The sequence below is a fragment of the Dendroctonus ponderosae genome, unplaced genomic scaffold (genome assembly GCF_020466585.1).
Source record: "Dendroctonus ponderosae isolate FM_Combo_2020 unplaced genomic scaffold, Dpon_F_20191213v2 Dpon_F_20191213_1, whole genome shotgun sequence".
In the NCBI taxonomy this organism is placed as follows: Eukaryota; Metazoa; Arthropoda; class Insecta; order Coleoptera; family Curculionidae; genus Dendroctonus; species Dendroctonus ponderosae.
In genome coordinates, this window is record NW_026017110.1 from 52,409,531 (window position 1) to 52,428,319 (window position 18,789).

General features: G+C 32.6%; 1 protein-coding gene across 1 annotated transcript in view; it reads right to left on the minus strand.

Moving 5' to 3' along the window:
- The window catches only part of LOC109533892 (metabotropic glutamate receptor), a 50,504-nt gene that overhangs the window by 5,217 nt on the left and 26,498 nt on the right, over positions 1–18,789 (minus strand). The window contains exons 6-10 of the mRNA XM_019899406.2: positions 16,298–16,514; positions 11,999–12,381; positions 10,727–10,942; positions 6,166–6,364; positions 4,457–4,594 (exon numbers count right to left, since the gene is read on the minus strand). Of these exons, the coding sequence (XP_019754965.1) occupies positions 4,467–4,594; positions 6,166–6,364; positions 10,727–10,942; positions 11,999–12,381; positions 16,298–16,514 (1,143 nt within the window). The 3' untranslated portion in view covers positions 4,457–4,466. The remainder of the gene's footprint in view (positions 1–4,456; positions 4,595–6,165; positions 6,365–10,726; positions 10,943–11,998; positions 12,382–16,297; positions 16,515–18,789) is intronic.

An 18,789-nucleotide genomic window follows, 5' to 3' on the forward strand; every position in this document is an offset into this window, starting at 1 on the left:
GTCTGATATTCAAATTTCGCTTTCTGTGTCAAAACTACTTGAATTTCCTCACTCACGTTGTTACGACTGAATCGACTTTTCAATTCTCTATCCAACGATGTCAAAACGAATTCTGTGGCTCAAATAGTTCTTGAGAAACGTCGAAAAAAGCAGCGTCATGTTCAAGTGGATTTTGCAACTAAAAAAAACCACGCAAATCTAAAACTTTTTGAATTCAAGCATTTTTTGAGAAAACTGCAACATTTCCTTATCGATGGAATGATGTAAAAACGAGCGTTCTTGCTCATTTTGCTTCCGAGATACGTGCAAAACGAGACGGAAAACATGAAATTTTGCAATAATCTTACGCCACTCTTACGACGATAATTTTTCTAATTTCATAGACAAAAGAAGACTGTAATTTTTCTACATAACCCCTCCCCCCCTGAATTTAAAGCTGGATCCGCCCCTGGCTACATCTTTATGTTTCCAAACTTGAAAAAGTTACTCGCCGGGCAGAAATTTCAGTCCAATGAGGAGGTCATCGTCACCACGGAGGCCTACTTTGCAGACCTCGAGAAAACGTATTTTTCAGGAGGGTTAAAGAAGTTGGAGCATCGCTGGGTCATGTGTATCGAATTAAAAGGAGACTGTTGAGAAATAAATCACCACTTTTCGAAAAATTTCGGGTTTTGTTTGTAGGCTAAGTACTTGTCGGACCGCCTTCGTTTATGCATCATATTTACACTGAAAAAATAATGCGACTAAAATGCTTAGAGAATCCGCAAACCCATTGAAATAATCGATGTAATCCGATTCTAGTACTAATCTCAACATTTTGCATTCGTTTTATGGAAAATGTACCCGAAGAATTGGTTAATTGGCCGGTTAACAAACCCTTGAAAATCACTTAACTCTGGAAAGAACTTTGAAATCTATAAAAAGGAATTCAGATCGACAAACTGTGAATTTCGGGGTGAAATCAATAAAACATCCACAAAACCTGGGATTTTATAGACTTCAATTTCGATACCCTTGACTCTGGACAGTAATGAACATAATTCTACTAGCAAGGGATACTGAACCTCTTTTATTGCTTTCTGCAGTTGACTTGTTAATTTTTATTTATCGTGCCGAACTCACCAATTTTTCGCTCAGGTTTCTATGCAATCAAAACTAGACAAATCAAAATGCGTGGAAATATATACTTTCCTAGTATAGTAGTTTATGCTCGTTATACCAATTATTTTTTGGAGGAAAAGGGGATGTCGGTGTCAATTTTTTCTGTAGAAAATATGTTTGACTTGATTTCCTGGTTAAAAATCAGGATATAAAAGAGGTACTTTTTGTCATTTGGCAAATCAAAGAAACAGTGTTTCAAATTATCATGGAGAGGGATTAAGAACATTTTCTATCAAACCCACACTGAACACACTGACGATTTGCTCGAAACCAATTTCATATAATAATGACATTGTATTATTGACAATGGTTTTGTATTTTCGCAACAATACACTTCAGTAGATTTTCTTACGTAATTGTTTCACAGTTGGCCTGATGCCAGATTTATATCTTTGGAGATTAACTAACAGTTAAATCAGTAAATAACCGCATTTCAAAGTTTAGAAACTCAAAGCGGAACCTTCAAACCTATTGCACCTGTCAGAAATTCAATTAGAGTTTTTTCCCGGTAATTAATGAAACTCATTCCGTGGTGATTTATTACCGAATTGACTTTCCAAGAACCACAATTTGTTATAGAATCCGTATGATTTCAACAATCTAATGCTATATACCTTAGACCTTAAGGTCCTTTACAATCCCGAGATTCTAAGATATTATATGCCTATGTTATATTGTAGCAGAAAATAAGGACGACCTTAGACCTGTGTTTTGTTTTCAGATTATTAATGGTGTTGCATACCGTTCATGGCGTTAGAGTTAATTAAGCTTCGTGTCCCCGGCAGATCCTGGAAATCTCCAGGACTTTGTCATATTATTATTAACTCAGAACAAATTATATTCTCGACTTGCCGTATTACCCTTTTCATTAACTAGTGCCTAAGGAAAACCTAGCTGAATTTTAAAAATATTATTCTCGAAAAACGCTATTAAATTAACCAAAAATTCTGCTAACTAAAGCTCTACTCGTTCAAGTTGATTGGAGAATTGATTTTTCACAATATTTTTGTAATTTATGAAAATTCCTAGTGTGATTTGTTTATACTTGTAATGAATATTAGTAAACAATTTTGTTTATTTTATATGCAGTTGCTTCTTATCTTTCCGCTGTTTACTGCTGTAAAGCCATAAAATCATGGAAAAGTGTTAAATAATGGCCACACGTTCGTTGGATGGATTTCCTTGTTTACCCTGCAATAACCCTCCTACGTAAAATGGAGCAATATGCCATATTTTCATTAAAACACCATTTCGAGCAAAAAAATCAAATGTGAATCTAATGAGAGCGATGGGTGCTGTTGATTGTCTTTTAAACTTTTTGTGCGTCGAGATGTATTTGGTTGAAAATTTCCATTTGCAAATCTCTAATAGTGAGACTTTCGGTTTGAAATCCAACATGGAACAGCATAACCATTTTTCGTAATACAAAGATGATAGCAACATGTTTCATATTATCTTTAAATATCCTCATCCATCAACACACTTTGAAATTTCTCCATTCCTGGATAAGACAGGTGATTTTTGTTGAAACCATCCATTTTCGATCAGAAGTAAGATTAGAAAATACGTCAAAGAAATTATTGAGGGAAAACGTTTACATTTCGGAGTGATTAAATGTATTTTTGGAATTTTCATTAGAACACCATTTCGAGCAGAAAAATCAAATGTGAATCTAATGAGAACGATGGGTGTTGTTGATTGTCCTTTAAACTTTACGTGCGTCGAGATGTATTTGGTTGAAAGTTTTCATTCGCAAATATCAAATGGTCATACTTTCCTCATCCATCAGCAACCTTTGAAATTTCTCCATTCCTGGATAAGACAGGTGATTTTTGCTGAAATCACCCATTTTCGATCAAAAGTAAGATTAGAAAATGCGCCAAAGAAATTATTGAGGGAAAACGATTACATTTCGGAGTGATTAAATGTACTTTTAATTGAGTGTTTATTTGCCCTTTCAAATTAAGTTTTCTGTAAATCAGTTTTCCAAGTGATTTAAAGAGCCTTAGTTGGCATATTTTCCAATAGTTCCAAGATGATAACTATATCTGGCTTATTCGGTAAATCTTACACCTACATCTACTGCACAATTGGAAATCACATCACTTAAAATGGAAATTCAATGTGAGGTAAAAACACATTTTTCAGCGAGATAGAGTTCACCTCATTTTCAAATGAATGTTTGGGATTGGCTCAATCAAAGATCTGCGAATCGATGGATTGTTGGGAAACAAAATGACCTCATCAGATCCCAGATTTTTCACGATTCGATTTCTTGCTCCGAACTTAACTTAGAAATGCGAGCTTTAAACTGAGCAGTCAATTTAGACTTTCCGCGGTAATGGTTAATTGGCTGTCTAATACCTGCTCAACTAATTTAATATACTTGACGAGTCAGTAAAAGAACTTTAAACAGGGAAAGTTCAAACACGCTCCCAATTTTTCTCGTAATATGTGATAGAGATCTAATCTAACAAAATGAAAAATTTCAGTGCTTCTATCTTTGGCTTCAAAGGCACGAAGTCTTTTTGCTATAAAATGAACTTAATTACAACGCATTTGAAACAAAATATTTTGTAATAGAAGGCTGTTTTTCCGGAAAATATTAACTCTGCTAGGCAACTAATGGAATCACGAACGAGCAAGCTTGAAAGCCCAAATAAAAATAGACGTCTGTTTTTTTTCAATGGCATTGGTTGTATCCTAAAAGCTTATTGACAACGCTGATAACGGAACTCAATGCGTTGAATCTAATAAGTTTGCATTGATTTTGTATTTAAGAATATCGAGTTCCAATCAACGCTAATTTTCTTGATGTGTAAAATCGATCGGAAAATTACCGATAATTCTGACAGCAAACCCAAACAGACGCAATAAAACTAAAGGGATATTGCATTCGGATTTATCTCTTTTCGAATCATTAATTTTTCTGCTATAAAAGTTTATGATTGGGGCGGAAGGAACAAGATCAGCGAAAGGTTTTTGGGCGCTTACCGAATTTTATTGCACTTATAAAAGGGAAGTTTTCTATGCCTGACTTTAAGACTTTGACTTTGCGACGCATCTGATGGTTTATATTATTACATTTTTCGAAAATTAATTTTAAATATTGTTTTGTATTATTTACTCTTTATTTATTAGATGTTAGGTATAATAATTTAGTTTACCATTCATCTTTATCAGATGAGGTTTCGCAGGTTTTAATTTTTGCTGATCTAGATTTTTAAATTTACTATTGTGACTTAATTATGTATGTAATAGAAAACTTATGACATAAACGTGAAGTTGAACTTACCCTGTAACTCTCAGAGAAGCGACATGTCGTCAGAAGGTTCACGAGATTCTCTAGGATCAGTTTGAACTCCTGCACAGGAACTACGTGAAGGGGTGGCAGCTCCAAGTTTTTCCAATGGAATTGCTTCTGCCGGAGTTCCTAAAATGTTTTCCAAATATGTAAAATATGCTTTTAATGCGCAGTACAATCATCATATTTATCTGGATCGCTTCAGTTCTCCACTGTCGTTTTCCTAGCAAGTTTATACATTTTTACTTAAAAAACTAGCGAAATTTAATCTATTCAAAAATTATCCTTCTTATGGCGAAAACTATATCAACGCTTACAAATAGTGCATTGAGAGAAATCGATAATATTAAAAGCCTTATTTTAATGAATATTTTTGTAGGAGTTGGGAAAAAGTTGCTTAGCGAGGATTTCCCATAGAAAACATAAAATATCCATCAGGACCTCTAACCTTTAGTGCCCGTAATATCGAAAAACTCATTCGAACATTCATAATATAGGACAGCTCTATTGAAATAGAGTGGAATGCAAATGTCCAAAAAGTGCTATTGTTAGCGGGAACGGATAAATATGTGTTTTATTTTTCGATGTCGCAGATTTTAGAAATGTTTTTCATAGACAAGGAGAACATTTACTGAAGTGATTGACCATTAGTATTCCTGTTAATAATCAAATAAAAATATTATTCCTAGTAAATTGCTAATGACTCAGGCCTTAAAAGCATGTTAAATTTAAATAGTTTGGGAAAACCCAATCCCTAAGGGCTAAATACTTATTTTTATTAGCTGACACAATGTTGGGATTATCTTTTCACACGTATGAGAGATGTATCAAGATTTGCACTAAGAAACCATCAAGTGGTTTATTTGACAGAATTTTAGTTTTAGTTTAAGCTTTCTTCGGCCATATATATTTTCCTCCTGGTCAAGCTATGGAATTTTCCCTTCAGATTTCATACATAGATTGTAAATAATTTTGGCACTTAACATACAGCAAAGTGTAATTTTTTTTTACACCGTAGCAAATCCAAACTTGTAACTATGGTTTGCTTGCACATTTAAACACATTTCTAGAACAATTAATTGATCATCGAAAATCAGTATCATATGCAAATAAAAACATTGAAAGGACCTATTCCTGATAAGTTTTCCATTCATGAGTCGCAATTGTGCACATCTATATTTAGATGTGGTTTTTGTAAGGGCGCAATAGGCAAACCGGTATTCGGCCGAGTTGTTTATTTAGTGAAAACATTTTTTAATCGGTTGCGAAGTTTTCCGGACTTATAAGCAGTTGACTATTGAATTTGCTTCCTGACTTTTCGTTCAAGCTGCGGTGAACAGCATTGAAAGTATTAGAACACAGATATCTTTGATAATGTTTACCGTGGATGTAAGCGAAACATTAGATTCCAATGGTCTTCGGATTATAAACCCGGACATTTTTTGGACGGATACTTTGATCGGCTGTTTTTTTCGAACAGTTCAACTTTTATTTTAACTCGTTGTCGCAGTTTAGATTGTATCGGTGAAGTGAAGTGACGCATTTTATATATGAGATTTCAAAAGGTGTTATTTAAGCTGCAGAACTATAGAATTCGTTATTGTTGCCTTATAAACAGCAGTCAATTTTACCAACTTGCGGGTCACTAGAAACGGGCCAGATTTGTGCAGAAAACCTACTTTCAGATGGACTATGATTACCTTTCAATTCCATGGATGACGTTGCATAAGAAGTGGAAGGTTGAGCGTTGTACTTCTTGTAAGTAGCACTATTCATAGTCAGTTTTCTAACATTTTTGTCGGGGTGGAATACGATTATGTACACCTTGGGAGAATACAAACATACCAGAGCAACAGTTGCATTCATACTTGTTGCTACACATAAGGTCGTTATTTGAGTCTGGAACAAAAATTATTATTGTGTCTAAAACTTCGTAAACAACTCTATTTATTGTTATAAAAAATGACCTGCTCAAATAAATCAGTTTAACACATTTCAATTCTACTTATTCTGGATCCAATCCAAGAGTTTTTCCACTCAGTTTTATTAACGAGACTACCAAAATTTCAGCTTTGTATCTTTTTTATCCATTTGTCAGCCAGTATTTGGAAGGAAATAATTTCTTGCTGGATTCAACTTAATAGTGTTCCAAATTCACTTGGCTTTAAACTCCAGCAAACAATGATAATATATTGCCGTTTAAAGGCCCGCATCCCATCTCCGATAAAGAGAAAAACGCTTGAAACCGTTTTCACATTTTAGGTCTAATTTAAAAACAAAAAATGCCATATTCAATATTTTTCTCAAGTTTACATTGATTTCTCTCTTTTAGCTCAGCAAATTCTAGGTATTGCCTTCAAAGGCTAGTTAAATATAGAAACGAAAATAGAAAAAAAGGGTTTAAAGTTGCGAATGATAAAAGCACGAGTCAGTGATAAAAGGTTTGATGTAAATGTGAGTTTTGGAACAGATTTGTATAGATCTATACTTCTCGGCCTTTAAACACTGCTTGTCAATCAGCTCTTGTATAACTTTGAAATTTATTAAAGAAAAAACACATGTTCAACTCATGGAATCCTTTGAACGTATAAGTATAACTTTACCTAATTTACTCCGGAAATAATTTATCTGCTACAGAAAAGCATTTTCTCCTAATGAATTAAAGAGTTGCTGATTTTGATTAACACTTGTCTGCTCATTTTATTTATATATTGAAGTCTATACAGGCTGTCCCGCGAATATGGGCTGCTAACCGGAACTAGAAAAATACAAGTCCAATAATTCCGAAAATTTCGGCACTTTTTTAGAGCTAGAGGTTTTAGAGCAACCTAAAATCTAAAAAAGTGGCCTGGACCAAAAGTAGGCGTTAAGTCGCTTTTTCTTCTTAAAACATTAAGTTCTTCCAATGTCTCTGAACATTTTTTATGTTATGTTTTTTTATGACATTTCACATGTTTTATCTCTGAAACTTTTGAAAATATTTGCATTTTATTATAATAAATGTACAGATGCAGTCCTGACCGTTTTTACCTATACATCACAAATGATAAAATATTTTGCAACGAGATTTTGCAAAGTCGTCAAAAATGGCTTAATTTATTTAGGCATGTATGAATTATGTATTATTTTTATTCCGATTGTTCCTAAAAAAATGCCAAATTTACCATAGAAAATCATAGACAAAGAAACGTTTTATAAAATGTAACTCTTCATTTTCCTCGCAGAAGGGCGTTCAGTTACAAAAATAACTATCACTTAACATTAGAAGATTTAATTTTATTAGAAAATAAATTGTTTCTCTTAAGAAATTTACAATAATTATATTATGTATTTTTAATTATTACATTCTTAATAACTTAAACTATTTCGTTCATTAAAGCATAAAAAATGCTTTCCTAAAATAAAATGAAATCCGTCCAATTCAGGTCTAGGCAAGTTAATGGAAAGTGAACCTTAATTTTGAAGATGAACACTTGTGAGAAAAATAGGGTAATAACTTAAAACACGTTAGATTTTCTGAGATTTAGTATGGCAATCTTGACCGTTTTTAGGAACAATCTGTGCGAAAGTAGGGTGTTTGCCTAAGCCAATTACACCCTTTTTAGGAATCTGCAAATTCCCATTGTATAATATTTTGTCATTTGAGTAGTATTGGTAATAACGTTTTCTTATTTATCATAAAAAATGCAAATATTTCCCAGATTGTTAGAGATAGACATAATACATCATGCTTACAAGTGTTAGGATTCTTTAGGAGAACTTAAATTTATAGTAATATACAGAGCGTTCCAATTAAAATAAAGGACATGACGTCTATTTCTGGTATTTTAAATTTCTGAATTATTTATTGCACTTGTATTTTTCGAGTTATGAATAACAGCCCATATACGTGGAACACCCTGTGTAGACTGAAATATGTAAATAATTTGCCAGCTACTGCTGTTATGGGTGTTAACTTAAATTAATCATCAAATAGAAGTTGAGAAGATAATTTAGTTAAAATATTTCTGAAAATTTCCATGCTAATTAAAACATTATTATTTGTAATTGGGCATCTTTTTAAGCACTTTAAATGCGGTGTTTGCCTATGCAAATCAACTTATTTCAAACTGGCATTTAAAACAATTAAGTATATTTGGAAAACTTTATCCAATATTTTAATTCGTCATTAAAAAGTTAGACGAAGATAAATAAAATATATTTCTGAGAGGTAAAATGTTGGTTTAAGAATGGAAATTTACAGAAAGTCCTTATTTCGTCCACAATAAATTTGGAGTTTTAAGCTCAATGCAAAATTCTTCGAAATTATGCTGCAAACGACAAGCAAAAATTTGAATAACAAATAAGAATTTTAAAATACAGTACGAACTAAAGAGGCGCAAAAGCCTGAAAATAATGTCAATTAAGCGAAGCTTACAAATTTGAGCCGGAGCTAAACGCTAAATGATTATTATGCATTTAGTTGTATATGTATTTAATTTTTTCATGGCCATTATGAAATTAATTTTAACGTTATTGGTTTGTTACTCGGCTCTAACTTTTCGATTACCACGTACCTACAGGATTGGTTTTGTTTTTTAATGCGGCCGAGCTGGGTGATGCGACTCTACGCCATAAGCCCGTAAAACTACTATTACTACTCGGAGCGATGCGATTGAAGACAAAAAAAGTTTGTGTTTTGTCGGCGATCGCAGCGATTTTTGGACGTTAAAACATGAGTTATGTCACTTTTGGCTGACTTGTTTTGAAAAACTCACTTTAATAGAAAATTTCTGGGAGCTTCCATGATTTTTTCAGTTACAAAGGGGAGTCGACTAACCTTTGGTAAGCACGAGTTTTTCAAAAATTTGTGAATGTGGCCCATAACAGCACTCGAAAGAAAAAATCGGCTGGTTTAAGTAAGAAAAAACGCATTGGATTAGGAAATTTTTGGAGTTTCCAGGAAATTTTTTTGTCAGTCAGAGCTAGATTAATCTGATGTGACCATCTTTTTCTTTTGATTATTTTCACTCTTCTAATCACTGTACTGGTGTCCCCAATAATAGCATCAGCGTAATGAAAGAAAATCCATGGAAAATACGACCTTTAACTTCCGAAGCCAAGCTTTAACCTAAACCTGAGAACACTTAAAAATCGCGTTCTAAATGCACACTCGCTCGAATCCGCTCGCATCGCTTGTCCACTTTGCTTCGCCCAGCTCGGTCGCTAGTGTGCACGTACCCTTAAGCATTTTATAGACTATTTTTACGTACAGAAAATTTTTGTAGCTGTACTAAGGGTTATTTTGACTCGGTTATTGAGGATAAGGCATTGAGGATAGCATAACGCACCAAAAAAAACCAAAACTTTCTTCTCAATGAAAGTTAACGATGTTTTGGTATTTCACTAGTTTGTTTTTTCATAACATATTAAAAGAATCGAAATACCTTTTCGGGGAAATTATAATGCGAAACTAATAAAAAGTTGCTTTAATTAAATAACTGATTAACTAGAAAGCATCTGCGACTGTAATTAAACAAAGCAAATTTAGCAATAACATTGTGGTAATTTGTGCAGCAAAGTGATCCATTCGTACCAATATTTTGAAATTTTACGAAAATTGGGTAGTTAGCTTCATTTTTCATAATGGTTTTATACACTATTTAAATACTCAATATCTCCATTTTTGCTAATTCAAAAAATGTCCTTTACAGGTAAATTCTGGAATTGTATTACATCTTCTCTTTAACTCAAGCGAAAAATTTTAACCAATTTTTGCGTGTCCAAATAGGAGCAATTGGGCACTACTTTTACCACCAACGAAATGAAAAAAATACTTTATACACTCGTAGAAAGACAATTCATTTAACCAAAGTCCAGCTACTATATTTCATTAACTTTAATACTGAAAATAAACCTTAGTTGAATTAGCTCATTTTAAAATTGTTTTTTGCATTTTGTCCCGTTTTCCGTTTTCCAAAAATACCCATATCTATTTAAGTAAGTCTTACAAAATATAACTGTTACGTCCCGATATCGACCTAAAAGACGGTCCGGATAATACTTGAAATTCAAGTTTATCCAAGCACACTTAATTTCCAAGACAGTTCTTCGCTTTAAACTTTTACTGTCGGGTGATTGTTTCATTTTTCTCCTATTTAGTTTGATGCATAAATCTCAGTTATCTATTAACATAATTAGAACTAAATTCATAAAGTATCTTGGTTCTGGACTCTCGAATTAATTTCGCTGAACATCAGAATTTCATTACATGATACTCACCTGATATGAATTTCCTGTTCCAAAGTAGATCGGTACAAATGCAAGCCAGATAATGCAAGTGGTGTACATAGTGAATCCGATAAATTTAGATTCGTTGAAGTTCTCAGGAATTTTTCTAGTTTTTATGGCATAAACTGTGCAAGTGGTGATTAGTAACATGTTGTAAAGTTGAGAAAATATGAAAGATCTGTCTTGCATTTTGCATTTGGGAATGACCTGTAACAATAAGAAATTTATTTTAAAATTATTATTTGCTTATCAAGATTTTTCTCCATTTAACCAATAAACCAAGAGTTGCAACTTTTGAAATCAGCTGATTAACTCAAGCCAGGTAGGGACTAAATTGGCACATTTTTGTATAAATCAAATTAGGAATGTCGTCGACGTGAAACGAACTATTCAGCTTTTTTGATTTGATTCCCGATATGGACGCCTAATTAAACGTTTTCGCTTCTTTTGCAAGTAAAAATGTGACAATTTAGTTTAATAAAATTAAACAAATTTACAAATTCCTCGTGTTTAAACCGATAAAACACAAAATTATGCGATATTTTGGCCATAAATTGTGGCTTGATTTAGACTGGGTTATATTGCCTAGCCCACTGCTGATTAACATTAAGAAGTGGATTGAAGCTTCGATATATTATACATTTAAAGATAATTTGAAATAAAACGCCCATATTTGAGGCCGAGTATGGGGGAAAAAGGAAGCGTTTGCTTCAAATCACCCCAATTCTTTTCATTATTGCTTTCGTTCCTATTACATTTCCTCCTCCGACTTGAAGCGGCTATAAAACCAAACCATCAGCTTTCCTTTGACCACCATCCAATAAAGTAAATTACTTATGATAGTAGGTTTCAGGAACGATTGCCATCTTGTGTTTATACGTTGATGTAATAATGATTTTTAAAATTCTTATCAGATATTGTTAAAATCATTGTAAATCATTTTCCCTTCATAGATAATACTGTTCAAGTCAGAAATTCGATTCCTGTCCTAAAAGAATAATGGTCCTCTCGCTGATATTTTGGGGTCGTGAAACGTTCATTTTAAATCATTGTTCGATAACTCTAGGATAGAGAATGTAAGATAAGAGGTTTTATTATTTTTCCGCCCTATATTCTTAACAATTTACTACACAAGGTCCACTTTATGAGTGATTGTTTAAAAAATATTTATAATAATAAAGGCAAATTATAAATGATAAGGTATATAAGATATAAAACTTAACATACATTAACGTTAAATTTAAACTAATTAGCTGTACTTACCGATTGCCTGGTTGGATAATGGAATTTCGTTCCTGGCGGTTCAGCTACCATCCAAAACACTGTTATTAAGACTTGAATGGTTATTAATAAAAGCGTAATGAACACTTGAGATCTAGGGCTAATGAAAGTAGGTCGCTTAGCAGATTTGGAAGCTGAATCAAAAATCCGAGATATTCTGTTAGTTTTCGTAAGTAGTGCGCCGTAAATTATGGAGAATCCTATTCCAACGCCAAACCTTTGAGTAGTGCATATAATGAGAGACGGTTTGGCTAGCAGAAGGAATGTATTCATGTAGCATAGTAAAATTCCGAATAACAACATGTAGCTCAGTTCGCGTCCAGAAGCTCGAACCAGTGGAGTATCGTTGTTTTTAATAAACAGCCCTGAAAATCAATTTAACCGTTTATTAATTCAATTCGCTTTATTTGCCGTAACAATTGGCATTGGCAAATAAAGAGCTATTTGGTTATGGCCATAAACCAACATATCCAATAATGTGATCATCATATTGAGCTCCAAGTATTTTATTCAACCAATATGCTCAATTATTAAAGAAAATATTCCGCAAAATAAACACACGAATATACAAATAATGCAAAACTTCTGATTGAAGCATTTTTTAAAATTTTTGAAACAAAAGGAATTTAATGAAAAGACAAACATATTTTATAAATGCACAATTATAAATCGACAAGTCGATCAACATTTTCAGTACGTAGAACATTTTTTTTTAATGCGCACGAGTTACCGAATAATCCTCCACATACTGCTAAATATTCAAATGGAGATACCATGTAATGAACCGAAATGGACGCCAATAGAGCATGTCGCTCTATCGAGGTGTATGTCATCCATTATTGGATTCCAAATAAACATGCAGTTAGTCAATAATAGAGAAGCAATTATGACATATGTAGCAAATCAATGCACGGTGTCGGATGAAGTTGTTATTTGGTTTAATTTGGCTTTTCGCGGTACAGCTTCAGACACTGAAGATAGTTTAAAATCTATGGGAATTATGAGTTTACTTCACTTATGTATTTTACTATTTATGTTAAATTTATAACTTAATTTCAAATTGTCACAATCACATCTTTTAGGTATATACAGGGTGTCCCGAAAAATGTTGACATGCTTTTGGGCGCATTCCAGGGTGCAAGCTAAGTTTTTATTAAAAAATGTATCCAGATCTTTCCTAGCAAGACATAGGCTTTTAAAAGACACCGCTAAAACTCGGCTGTATTAACTAACTTTTAAAGTACTTGGTATATTTTGATAATTTTTTAATATCATAGATACACTTAATGCCCTATGATTTGAAATACGATGTCTTTCAACTTCCGTTTGCTGTTTTGGTGGCTATAAATAGCGCCGCTTGTGCTCATTAATGCTCATATTTTTAACACCCTGTACGATAAAGATACGTTTAAGCTAAAAAATATACTCTTGTTTGACATCAATAAAATGAATCTGTTTCGAAAAACTCCTATCATTTAAACCAATTGGAAATTAAATTAAACCTTTTAAACTTTTTGACATCGAATTTAAGAATTGATAATTTAACTGATTAATTATAAACTTCATAAGCTGGGGCAACATGGGCTACTTGTAGTTTTAAAAATTCTCGTGCATCTTAGAATTGTATTCCAGCATTATTTGCGCGGACTGAAGCACAATTCTTTGCAACATTTGTTTCCGAGTTTCAACAGCAGTGGGATAAAAAGTTTCCGGTGTCCCCTGAGATAAAAATCCAATGGATTTAATTCGGGTTCACCCAAAGGATTTGCGAATCTCGTGATTTGAAAAAATATGGTTTAGAGGCTCTTGCGATTTTGAAGTAATTACTTTTAATAACTAACGAGTTTCTAAACAGCAGGTGTCAGATACAAAGTTTAAGAAAAAATATATGCCATTATATGCAAAAAGCAAGAAGATCTTAAAATTGAACTTCCTAAATAGAATTAATTTAATACTAGTAACTATATTTTAATAGTAACTGCAAAAATTGACAGTATAGAAAAACATTTAGCATAGCGAGATGGTTGCGCGCGAATAGGCCTGGATAACACTGTGTTGAGTTGCGCTATTGAGTTGTTGCCGCTCTCTGAGTAAACGAGGTATGACTCATTGGTTAATGAGGTCAACGGTCATTTATTAAAGCTTTACGAGAATCGAGACTGGAATTTTCACATCTAAAAAAATGGTCATCAACATATTTTCTTAGTAACGTTTTACTACTTTGTTCAAACAACTAAAAAACGTTATGTAGACTTTCCCAGCAACAGAACCCAAGTCCAACGAAAGTCGACAGGTTTTCATGTAAAATCATATGGATCCATTTTTTTGCATAAAAGATTCAGTTTGCCAGTATTTTACAGTAAAACGTTAGAAAAAACGCGGTTTTTCGGTTTAGAGACAGTGTTGTTTAGAAATATTGACCTTAAAGTGAAGAAACCCCAGTTTCCAAGAGTTTTCCAAATAAATGATTATAAACTTCCCCTTTTTCAGTTGGGGAAAATATTTTTGAAAAAGACCCAGAGTTAATTATTAGGGTTTTGTCCATAATTCGAAGCAGCAAAAAGTATTCCAAAAATTTTTGCAAAGCGGTTAAGGAGGCGAGTTCTCCAATAAAATTTCAATATGATATAATTTTTCACAGGAAATGCCTGAAGATTGTCAGTATTTTAAGAAAAACTAAAAATAAAGCGATTTTTGCGTAGAAAGAATTGCTTATAATAAACGTTGTTAAAACTGAGAAATTTAGTTTCGTTTTTGTCTCAAATTCGACGCTGAAAAAATTTTTGTAAAATTTTTGCGTCAGTATTTTTAGTAAAAGTAAAGCAAAAAAAAACAGTCGAGACCAAAAAACCACATTTTTTAACTATACAGTCTTCAGGAGATGACGAGATTGCCAAATAATATGTTATAAATATTTGCATATTATGTTAGTTTTCTGATAGAAAATTGTTTGATTTTTGTTTCAAATTCGACGCCGGAAAAGGATTTCAACACTTCCGAAATTCCGAAATATTGAAAAATTTTAAAAATATTATGAATAAATGATCCTTCTAATAAATCTAAAAGCAAGTAAAAAAAGTCATCAACACTTTTCCAGCAGCGGAACCGAGTTACTGTGCCGGTGCGTGGGGTTGGCGCACCAAGTCATTTGCGTGGCACTGCGACTCCTAAAAATTCACTGAGTTACCCAGGCCTACGCACTAACACATTGAAACACACATTTTGATTCAAAAGCGCGATCTAAAGAAGCGTTATATAGCATCTGTCACCTTCAAACATTAACAAATTTCAAGTAATTAAAAAGTTTTTTGAATAAAAACGGGTTTTAAACGTCGTCTTTTTGGGACCTATTTTAGTAGGACAGACCGATAGCATCGTATATGAATCCGAAAGCGTGCCCAAAATTTCGGGAACACTCTGTATATTGACATACTAACGCCTACCCATCTCATTATAGAGTAGCAAAATACGATTTATTAAAATTTTCAGGAACAGGAAGGAAACATTTGAATATGTAAAATACATTCCATGAATTATGTACTTTTGTCGCTTTTTTGAATTCCAAATAAAGTTTTATTTTATTCAACTGAAGTTAGCACTTTCAGCAAAACATTTTCATTAAGCTTAAGAACGTTTAGCACAGTACGGATATTCTGCGAAAACTCTTACATTTTTCGTCTTTTGTTTTAAATAAGATAAATTTGCTTTGTATTCTTATAAAACCACCTGAATTATTAAAATCTGACAAAAGAAATTCCTTCAATTGGAGCTTGGCGTGGGTTATTATAAACGTATCAGTCATTAAATTTGCCTGAAAAAAAAAATTTGTCTGCTTTTGTAAGTTATTATAAGCAGCCTGTTTCACGTTATGTCAAATTAATTCTAGCTGTTTTTTTGAACTTATAAAGGAAACCGCTCATTGAGGGATCTCATCGGTTTTTGAAAGGTTCTAAATACTGAAATACCTCTTTAAGGACCGCAATAATTTAATGTATCTAGAGAAATGTGAAAAATATGTATATTTCTTTGTCCGATGTAAATTATGCTAATACAAAGATATTTCATTGCCATTTTCGCTTCATCTTTATAAGTAATTGGACGAAACTTTTGAAAAGTAGCTTGTGAAAATGCCAAATTTTTAAAGCTTCTTTTACAAGTAATCATTAGCATTCAGAGTGTCCCAACAATTTTTTGCTTGCTTCATTTATTGTTTGACAATTTTGAGAAATTCTATAGAACACTTAAGTGTAACTAAGTACAGAAGTTAAGAATTATTCTTACCAATAACGATTAGTGTGCAAATGATTCCCAAGCATGAGAAAACACAGGGTATGATTGCGAAGAGAGAATCCCATTTCATGTAAAAATATTCCAATTCGTAGCAGGCCGTTTTGTCTGGATAAGGCCAGAAGCCATAACCGCAATCAGTGCAGGTGAATTCGTCTTCCAAAAATTCGTAGTCTTCACACTTGTCACATATCCAGCAGCACGTGTCTCCCTTAAAAATGAATGAAAATATCAACTACTTGTTCGAATAGTCGGAAAATGCAAATTAACTGACTCCCTCAACAAGTTTAACTTATTCAATATTAAAGACTAGAGTTATACTAACTGTTTGCGGAAATTTATTTTTAAGCAGAAAAGTATTGCCAGGTAACTTTTAATATTTACTTTGTTCCAAATTTTAAAACCAAAACTGCTAAACTAAATTCAAAAATAAGGCTTTTATCCTAAATATTTCTCATGTTAAATTATATTTATTTTGCTTCAAAAAGTGAAATACATATTAATTTTTCATAGGATTCAACGCGATTTATCAATTGGCTTTGTAATGTATTCAGTGGATAAATTTATTAGGAATTTTTTGTTCTCGAACTTAATTTAGGCAGAGTTCATCCCGTAGCATAACCATTTCATATGAATATTAAGAAGGAAATGTTTTTGAAGCGTGATGTTTCCCGTACTTGTGTTTTAAAATACTAAAAGACTAGAATAAAATAAAACCCACCAATTGTTTTGAAGAATTCCTATAGCATTGAAAAGCAATGACAATAAATAAGTTTTATGCCAGCTGTGTTTCCTCTATGTGTATAAATTATGTCGTTTAAATTTAAACTACCTTCATTTATTTAGCTTTTCCGGGACATTTCCGGAAAGTCTGATTTCTTGATGTTTTCAATAGAGATTATACTATAAATTACCGAGATTGAAGTAATAAAATAGCAAGCTTACCCTAGCTTAGCAAGCCTTGATATAGTCTCAGCTACTAATAGAACACTAGAAAGCTGAAAAAAATGCTCTGGAATGTTTTCTATTTTACTTAATCCCAGCCCTCAATCTTGAAATGCATACCAGTATTTCTCGTATATCGATATTAGGTCTCTTATACCGATTTATTCTCACGTCTGAAATACTGCATAAAATATGGAACGTTCCAGCGATAAAATTTAAATGGTAAAATTTAAGTCGAATTTTTCCATTATATAGAAATTTTTCAAAGCCATAAAGAGGGTTATCCACCAAAATATAAAGTAGGTGATTTCACGCTATATGCCACTTTAAAAAATTAGCTATTATCGGACATTTAGTTATTTTATCGAAATTTCCGTAGTCATGCCTTTGCTTCATCTCTCCACAGGGAAGCTTTATTTAACCCCATAGCAATTCATAAGTATGACAAATGTTTCAAATAATTTTAATTTCGGCAGTTGTGAAGGAGATTGATTTATCTACTCTTGAGAGAACGTTTATACTTCGAAAATGAAAGGCTATATATATGGCCTTTTTCAGATAAATGGCTGTAAATGATTATCTTTTTTGGCCTTACCTAAAATATATATTTTTAATTCGTTCAAGATTGATTGTCTTACCTCAAGAGCTATAATATTTCTCAGAAGTAAATATTAACTTTTGACAATTTCCGAATTTATCAGCATTCACTAATGTTAGCGTGTCTAAAATTCTAGCATGTCTTCAGTTGTTACTATGTCAATTTATACACCCAGTGTTACCTTGTATTCGGTTATTTGACATGTTTACGCCAATTTCATCATTCCCCATCTGAATAAAATTGTCACAAATCTGATACCGACCGACTTACTTTCTTTACAAATCTGACTGGTAAAATATAGCTTGAGTTTATCATCTCTGGGGAAAATATTATGTTCGAAGCGACTCGAGAGTATATTACAAACGTCCGAAATAATTTTGATTTTCACATTTTAGAGAAGCATGCATACATTTTCTGTGATATTAGATGTGGATATGTATTTTTTATTTGTGCGAATTAAAAATTCTCTGCTTTCCTGACGTTTGAGCAAGTTTGTTCAAGTGTAACGGCGACATGTTGATTAATTGCTATAAGTTAAGTGTTATTGTGTTTAATTTCATTACATTCGATATTAACGGTTCTAAACTGTCACAAAGCCTTAGAAATATATTTTCGGGCATGAACTCTTCCTGAACTAAAATCTCTCCTATTATTACACTGAGCAACCCAACAAGTTTGATCTCATATTGCAGAATCATCTTCTAGATGTAATATTACAAAGTAATTTTCTATTGTGGCTTCATCAGCATCGCGTTTCATTTTTGACTTCATAACTTTTAGAAAAGCTCAGATCCTTCCTAAAGAGGAAAATTGGCCAAAAGTTTTCAACTATCGATTGCTAAGCTACGATTAGATTCCAGATATTCTCAACGTAAATGATTCATAATTTTACTCAATCTAGAGTTACTATTTTTTGCAATGAATATAGTTTGATAATATCTAA